Source organism: Takifugu flavidus, chromosome 15, assembly GCF_003711565.1.
Source record: "Takifugu flavidus isolate HTHZ2018 chromosome 15, ASM371156v2, whole genome shotgun sequence".
Lineage (NCBI taxonomy): Eukaryota > Metazoa > Chordata > Actinopteri > Tetraodontiformes > Tetraodontidae > Takifugu > Takifugu flavidus.
This window is the reverse complement of record NC_079534.1, coordinates 1,770,041-1,777,664: the sequence shown is the minus strand read 5'-3', so window position 1 is coordinate 1,777,664 and position 7,624 is coordinate 1,770,041. Positions and strand designations below refer to the sequence as shown.

The 7,624-nt window shown below is 46.2% G+C and overlaps 2 protein-coding genes across 3 annotated transcripts; both read right to left on the bottom strand.

Annotated features, from left to right (window-relative positions):
* mier1b (mesoderm induction early response 1b, transcriptional regulator) lies at positions 1 to 4,735 on the bottom strand. Of its 2 annotated transcripts, none has more exons than XM_057056778.1 (13): positions 4,655 to 4,735; positions 3,936 to 3,960; positions 3,471 to 3,619; positions 3,197 to 3,388; positions 2,992 to 3,118; positions 2,825 to 2,889; positions 2,646 to 2,718; positions 2,346 to 2,497; positions 2,120 to 2,201; positions 1,940 to 2,034; positions 1,726 to 1,853; positions 1,518 to 1,645; positions 1 to 1,432 (listed from the first exon to the last, which is right to left on the bottom strand). In XM_057056778.1, the coding sequence occupies exons 1-13, from the start codon at positions 4,661 to 4,663 to the stop codon at positions 1,125 to 1,127; spliced, it is 1,533 nt and encodes a 510-aa protein (XP_056912758.1). In that variant the 5' UTR covers positions 4,664 to 4,735; the 3' UTR covers positions 1 to 1,124. The 2 variants fall into 2 exon arrangements, with proteins under 2 accessions (XP_056912758.1, XP_056912759.1); XM_057056779.1 differs by having other exon boundaries at positions 1,726 to 1,772.
* A 1,316-nt stretch (positions 4,736 to 6,051) lies between these two features.
* Positions 6,052 to 7,592, bottom strand: dynlt5 (dynein light chain Tctex-type family member 5). Its single transcript, XM_057056780.1, has 5 exons — positions 7,455 to 7,592; positions 7,029 to 7,157; positions 6,860 to 6,951; positions 6,412 to 6,536; positions 6,052 to 6,339 (listed from the first exon to the last, which is right to left on the bottom strand). Exons 2-5 carry the CDS (start codon positions 7,139 to 7,141, stop codon positions 6,136 to 6,138), a joined length of 534 nt encoding a protein of 177 aa, XP_056912760.1. The 5' UTR covers positions 7,142 to 7,157; positions 7,455 to 7,592; the 3' UTR covers positions 6,052 to 6,135.
* Between the last annotated feature and the right edge of the window lie 32 nt (positions 7,593 to 7,624).

Below are 7,624 nucleotides of genomic sequence, written 5' to 3'. Positions count from 1 at the left end.
CAGACTCATCAATATATTTATTAAATAGAGCTAATATTATTCCATTCATAGCCAGGCTTGGAATGCACTCCATTTTTATTCATGTGATCATTTACAGAGGGGAAGAGGGTAAAAAACAGTCAATGGAGGTAAATAAATCAATATTAAGACACAAACGACTGTGAATTCAGAGCTCGGGTACAAATAAAACAGAGTTCAGCCTGATCTGGAAAAACAACGTCAAATGTTTAATCAGAGCGGTTTGGAAAGCAAAATAAGAATGGAGTCGGAAAACGGGAACGCCGGAGAGAGACGGACGCTGGTCACATCGTAGCAACATAAAGCACAGCTGAGCAGGAAGACCCGAACGTACCACCTGCTCAAAGTAAGAAACCTATACAAACTTTACATTTAAAAAAAAAAAGCCCAAAAACGTCCTGTCGTAAAGGAAGTGGAGCAAAGCACTGACGGTGGAATCCAAAAATACAGCCGTCTTGTAGAGTAAAGGACATCACTGATGTCAGCTGCTACGCACAAACAAACCTACGAGTGCGCTAACCCTTCGGTTTATTTACCAATCAGAGGCTGGAGCGGCGCCAGGAGCCAGCGGTTCTGGTTCTAAACCGCTCCTCCCGCCAGAAAGATGAGAAATATACAAAGTGTAGCTAGAAGATAGAGTCTCCATCATCTAAAAGCAGCCGGCGGCCTCACGTGTCCTAATCTTGTCGCATTTTTGATGCCCGAAATTTCAAAGGTGCCCGGTTTTGTCCAACCGATCCGATAGATTTCAGCCATTACATATTAGTTCTAATTTTGTTTAAAAATATAAATATCTGCGTAAAAAAATATCACTGGTGATTTGTTACAAACAGTAAAAGGAAACGCTGAAAGGCGAGACGTCGCCGATGGGTTGTCCGGGGAAGAATGGGGGGGGGGGGGGGGGGGTGCTTTGGGATGAGCTCTGCAGGCAGATGGATGGAGCTGGGAGGCAAAGCGGCGCCTCCTCGAGGAGCGGCGGCGGGTTCCAGTGACCTTTGAGCTTATTCGGGAGCGAGTCTCTACTCGTGCTCGTCACCCCCCGACCTCGCCCACCAGAGCGTGTCAGGAAGAGTTCCACCAGTCCACATGGGGGAGGGCGGAGTCTGTCAATTGTCCTGCTTTCTGGAGGGTTCCGCCTCGCTTTGGCCCAACGGTTCCGCGTCCAGCCTGCATTTTTTGGCCGGCCTCTCCTGCGCCGGTTCTGTTTCCTTTGTGTCTGTGCTGGGCTCTATAGAACCGTTCTGGTCGTGGCTGGGTGCACCCGTCTGGCTGCATCCATTGGAGTTCTTGTCCTCAACTGGAGTGGGAGGAGCCTCCTCTGCTGCATGAGAGGGGCCGTTGGACTGAACCAAGTCGGGTTTCGCCGGATTGGTTGGTTTCACTGGAGCGCTGTCAGCAGGGTGGCTAACAACACCTGGAAAAGGAGAAGCCGATGAGGGCGCAGGTCCACACCGGAGAACCCTGAAAGCGTCTCCATGGAGCTGATCAAAGGTTCTCACCGTTCTGACTGCTGCCGTCTTCCCTCTCTGAGTGGCTGGCGCTGCTGCTGGAGGTGGTGGGTGGAGGCGACGCCGCCCTGCTGGACGCCGCGCTCTCCGTCTCGTCCAGTAATCTGTCCATGTAGTCTCTGAGGAAACACAGCGGCGCACAAACCGTCACGCACAAACCCGCCTCTGCGCGTGGATTTCTACCTTTTAAAAGACTTACGTGACGCCGGGGTGGAGGTTGTATTTCCTTTTCCCAAGTCTGGTTTGCTGTGCAAAGAAATCATAACGCTCAGACTTCTTCCACATGTAATAAAAGGCCACACATTCTCCTACAGATCTAGTTCTCACCTGAAAGATTTAATTCAGCAGACATGAAATAAGCATTATTACCATCATGTGGGGAGATTTATGACAACACAACAGAGAAATCTTACCTTGTTGGCCTGTATTAAGTGAAAGTCTTTCCCATAAGCTTTCAGTCCTTGTTCAAAGTTTCTACACTCCTCCTCAGTCCAGACCGACAGCTCCTCTGTCAGGGAGAACCAGGGTTTGTGGTTCAGTAACTCAGCCACGCTGAGGCCTTTACATGCCAACAGGACAAACATGCGCCTCACCTCTGGCTGCTTTAACATTAAATCTTAGTCTCCTCAAAGCTTCCTCTGTGTTGAAGTCACATTTCACCAGTTCATACAAGGCCTACAGGGACAAAGAGCCAAATTTAGTTATCCTCCACATCATCTGACATTCATCCTGTAGGAAGATCTCCCAATACTTTCAGTTTTATTTGATGATTAGTAAACCTGCCAATCAATCACCCACCACTGATGTATTCCCAATTACCTGTTCGTTGTCTTTGATATGTGATCCCTCTGGGATGGCATCCACTCCTCTCTCCTCGCCTGTCCGCTTGGACGCCTCCGTTAAAAACTCCACCACCTTCCCTTCAGGGAGACACTCGGGATTCCACAGCAACTGGTCGTCGTTTTCATAAACTACGGGAAGAATTTATACATCAACCAGCCAATCAAAAAAGCACAGGTAATAATTATGGACCAATTATGAACACAAGAACCAATAGTTATCATGAAGTTGATCAAGAATCTGTCTGGGAACTCAGACGACTCCTGGTTGCTTGGTTACCTTTTTCATTGTCTTTATATTTACACAGGCCGACAGGAGTTTCTGCCTGATACATGGAACCCACCATGATCTCCTGTTGGGGAATCAATACAGATCAGCTGATCAATACACGACTGGGCCATAATCAACTCTTAATCAAAGATTCTGGTGACATTCAGATAAACGGTGACTGCGCTGACCTTTTTCCAGTCTTCTGAGGGAACATAGTCCTCGTCTTCGTCCGATTCCTCCTCTGCATCGTTACCTGAGAGAAGAACTTATAAATTTAATGTTTTCTAATAAATAAAAACGACATGATTAAACAACAATGTCCAAAGAAAGTAAATACGATGAGATGGCAACATACTCTCAAAGTACTTGAGCCTCTGAGGACGAATGAGCTCCGCTGTGCCCAAAGATCGGACCGAGCGTGTGCGACCCCCAGCGGCGGCCTGGACTTCATCTGTTCCCGATGAGTTCTTTACACTTTCTCCCTGGAAACACACACAAAACAGGGAAGAGGTCAATATCGCTGTGGGGGCAGTGAGCTAGTCTTTAAAACGTCAACATACTTCACTTCTCTTCAGTTCGCCAGTACTTCTGCTGCTTTCGTCATTGTCGAGGTCCTCTTCCTCATCCTCGTCTTCATCCTCGTCCTCTTCTTCCTCCGGTTCTTCCTCTTCCTCCTCTTCATCCTCATCAGGAGGTGAAGCACTACCATAACCGTACATATTCAGTAGTTCAAGAATGGGCATCTCTCCTTCCTGTTTGGATAAAAGAGCTCAGACCCAACAAGCGACCTGTAATTAATGGTGAAGAGCCTCAGTTCAGGAGCCCGAAACTCACTCTTTCAAGGTCCTCAATCTCATTGGCGTTGGTCTCGTCTGCCGTTTCCAACAATTCCTCTTCCTCCAGGGTGCGTTCGTCATCGAAGTCGTGCACAAGCATGTCTGCAGATGGCTCAAAGTCATGGTCATCGGAACCTGCTGAACCTCCTACAAAATATCAGACCCACTGGCCTTAAGGAATGTTGCTGGATTGTGCAGCTTCTTGCTCTTGGAAATTGTGTTTGTGAAGGCAGAGAGACTCTGTTTTAGTTTGACCCATGAGATTTGAGGGCCCTTCAACATTTTTATGTTAAAGCAATCATACTATTATGCAGTCATCGCAAATATACATTGCTCTGCCAAAATTGAAAGTGTTAAAATCTACCAAAAAAAAGAGAATTTAATAACTAAGCATTAATGTGTGAACTGTAGCATTCCAATTCAGTCGCAATCATCAACTTAAAAAGCTGAAAAGTTGGTGTACCTGGGCTCGCATTCTCGAGGGAGGGCTGCAAAAGGGAAAACAGGGACAGAATGACGTTAACCAGAGGCTGCAAAGAATATATTTTTAATGAATCACAGTCAAGAGAACTTTGGATCTTGCAGGGAAGAGACTGGAAAAGAGTAAAGAAAAAGCGCGCCCGATCCTGGATCTGGCTGGAACATCCAACAGAAACAAAGACTTCCGTTGGAAATCGCAGCTATATGTCCCGAACAGCAGGTGTGGAGGTGTTAGACGGTTAAACACGCCATCAACCGGGCGTTTATTCCCCCCAGTCGGCTAATTTACGTTAGATTACAAAGCTAATTGTTTTTATTTATAGCTAATGCGCTCAAATTTAGGCTTCGCGGCAATCGCTGGTAATTGGCGTTTCAACAACGGCCCAAATATCCCGAAGGTAAATCTACTACAATGACTGAGTAAAGACGTAAACTTGGAAAGTGAAGTCCTCTTAAACGGAACCGCCAAGTATAACGATAATGCTACAGCTAGCCTCCGTCAGGCTAGGCGGCTAATGTTAGCTAAATCAGAAGTTTATAATTCATGTTTGCGCCAAGAACTGGCTTGTTTGTATTAAACCTGTGCGGTTAGTTCTGCGCGTTAAACCTACAGCAAATAAACGTCGCGGGTGTTCGACTAAACTTATTATCTTGCGGTGTAAAATGTTTTTCCCAAATACAGTATTTATTTCACTTTCTTACCTCCGCCATGTTTGCGATCCTGCGGGGGTGACGTCATGGGTCAGCCGTAGTTCCCGGATATAGAGCCCCGCCCACTAAGAACTATTAGCATGAGGACAGCTTGTTAACGCTAATTAATAAAGTCAATTTATTCCCGATTTATTCGATCGAATACAAATATTATTGATAAAAACTGACGGGAAGTTAAGGGATTTCTGAAACAAATTGTTAAGGGAAAAAATAAGTACAAAATAAAATTAATATCCGCTATGCTACCTACATTTCCTAAATACTTTTTTTTTTTTTTTAAATAGTACTTATATTAAAACAGCGAGTGTCAAAACAGCAATTCTGAGAACCAAGAATCAAAATCATATAAATGTTTTTCAAAATGTGATAACTTAATGAAATGTGTTCAGAAAACATGGGACAACATAGAATGCACGGCGAGTAATGCCTTTATTTGGCTGCTCTATACCCACTTTAATTTGTGTATGTCTACCTTTTGACATCATCTCTTCTGGGAATAACAGATTTATGTTGATGATAGCAGGCCCACGCTCTACTATGTTGCTATGTAGAGAGCCATCACCACAGGCTGATGCAGGACAGCTATCCTGGGAAACCCATTAAGCAACACTTTGTTAAAAACACAGTCATAAAACCCTTGCAGGTTGCACACAAAAGAGCCATCCTTTACCCTTTAATGTTTATGAAAATGTGGTTAAACGTGACATAATATTGGCCTAGATTCCCACACACATGGGCCAAATGGCCGGAGCGACATCCGCCATTAAAAGCCCACGGTGATTACCAATGATCATGCACACCATTTCCAGAGGAATCACCTTTCGGGGGCGTAGGTGTGTGACATCACCGTAGGAGCTAAATAAAAGGGTTGGCTGGGGCACGTGTTGTGTAGAAATGAACAACATGAGACCCCTTCTACTGCTCACTACGCTGCTGTGTGTGTTGTGTGCGGCTCTGGCTGAGGCTCAGCACAACGCAGACATGGTGAAGCTGTGCGGCCGCTCGTTTCTGCGGGCGGTGGTGTATGCCTGCGGAGGCTCCCGGTGGAAGAGAGTGACAGCGGACGAGGAGACTTTGCAAAGCAGTGAGTACAGAGGTTCCTTCCAGATGCAGCATTATGGGGCCTAAAGGTCTCTGCACTCGTGCTAACGTAGATTAAAACCTCCTGGCAGGTAACAGACATCCAAGGCTGAGGACAACAGCTGTGCCAGCAATGGACCGCCGATGGCGAGACCAAAGACAGGCGCTGATGTCGGTGTGCTGCGATCTAGGCTGTCAAATGAGCGACCTCTTCATGCTCTGCTAGAACTTCAAATTTGTTCATTCGGAACAATTGTGGAGTTAGTGTGATTCATTGATTATGAGGAAAAAAATAAATAAAAAAATACTGCAAACTTGCAAACCTTTTTTTTCTTTCCAACTGAATGTATGTAGCTAAAATACAGTGTGGAAATCGAGGGCACCTGGTGGGTTCACTCATAATAAACAGCGTAAACATTGGCCACCCCAAACAGGGAGCTGTTCTTGATGACGTAAGAAGCAGAAGTGTCACTGGAGGCGTCCCACAGACAGCGGCTGCTGACCTGCATGCTCTGTCCACTCAGCTGGCCGATGTGCACCAGGACAACAATCTTGTATCTGGGAATCAGCAGGTCCTTTATGCCGGCTCTGATCACCTGTCGGGGGGACGGTCAGCTTCCATGGGGTTCAAACGCTGCTGCCCCGTAACGTTTGTGAGACTCGCTTACCTCGCACAGCGTTTTTGTCATTTTTTGTGACCACTCTACTTCATACTTCTCCTCCTGGAGGTAACTGGTGAGGACGTCCTTCAGTATGTCCGTGGCAGCGGCAACAGGGAAACGCTTGTGCGGTCCTGCGTCGCAAAACACAGAGAAAACCAGCGGAAAGAGACGCTGGTATCAAATGTGTGCCGCTTAAACCGTAGATGTTGATGTAGTGACCAAAGGTGAAGGTCATCTCATGGCAGGTCATGGCTCAGAGGAAAAGGACTGGTTCAAATGGGCTGGAGTGCCCCAGAGCAAGGCACCCAATCCCAAAAGCCTTCGCTGGGCCACCCACTGCTCCTGCACCTGGTGTGTGTGTGTTCACTACTGGTGTGTAAAGGATGGGTTATATAGAGGTCAAATTCACTAGCACTAAGTGGTGTGTGTGCAAATACTTGTAATTCTGTCTCACCCAACTGGTAGGTGTTCTCCATGGTTACAGCCAGGCGAGGGTGCTCGTCATGATGCCCCATTTCATCTAAGTACGAGACGGTACTGATGGAGCTGAAAGGCAGAGCAAAACATGCAAAACTCCCCTTCACACACAGAAAACACAGTTTTTGCAGGTTGTATCTACTCACTCCTTGGTCCTTCCAGCTGTTTCTTTGCCTCGGAGACTGTGACTCGCCTCTGAAGGCGCCTTGCCTGTCTTTTTCTCCCGTCCATGGACCTTCTCTTTCTGTGGGTCTGACATGGCCTCCTGCTCTTGCCTTATTTCAAAGAATTACACACTGGATATAAGGACTTGAGGTGTACCAATGTTAAAATTGTCGAAATTAACGCGTTAGCGTGATTAATCTGATAAAAGATTTTAACCCTTTGACAGCGGTAATGTGTACACACATACCAATCACGTTACTGCCATTGTTTCGGTTTATTGCAATGCTAACAGAGGTACGCTAACTGGAACAGTTAAATATATTTATAACTTTAATTTGTTACTTTTATTTAAACGGCAAAGCCAATCAAACTGCAATAATACATGACTAAATCAGCACATTTATTACCGATCTCAGGACTTCTTGGACTGCAGAGAAATGAGTAAACTTCCGGTTTGCTGTTGTCATGGCAACGATCGACCGCAGCACCCGGTGGGCGTGGCTCCCCGCGCGCAAGGGCTTCTGCTGCTATTTCTTTGGTTTATTTGGGATCTTTAAATAAATAAAACGAGAGGGAA

Coding starts and splice junctions, on each gene's coding strand:
- mier1b (XM_057056778.1), bottom strand. Junction 3,389..3,470: donor AGATTGAGGACCTTGAAAGA/GTGAGTTTCGGG, acceptor TTATCCAAACAG/GAAGGAGAGATGCCCATTCT. Junction 2,498..2,645: donor ATATAAAGACAATGAAAAAG/GTAACCAAGCAA, acceptor TTCTTCCCGTAG/TTTATGAAAACGACGACCAG.
- dynlt5 (XM_057056780.1), bottom strand. CDS start 7,141: ATGTCAGACCCACAGAAAGAGAAGGTCCATGGACGGGAGAAAAAGACA. Junction 6,952..7,028: donor ACAGCTGGAAGGACCAAGGA/GTGAGTAGATAC, acceptor TCTGCCTTTCAG/CTCCATCAGTACCGTCTCGT. Junction 6,340..6,411: donor TGACAAAAACGCTGTGCGAG/GTAAGCGAGTCT, acceptor TCCCCCCGACAG/GTGATCAGAGCCGGCATAAA.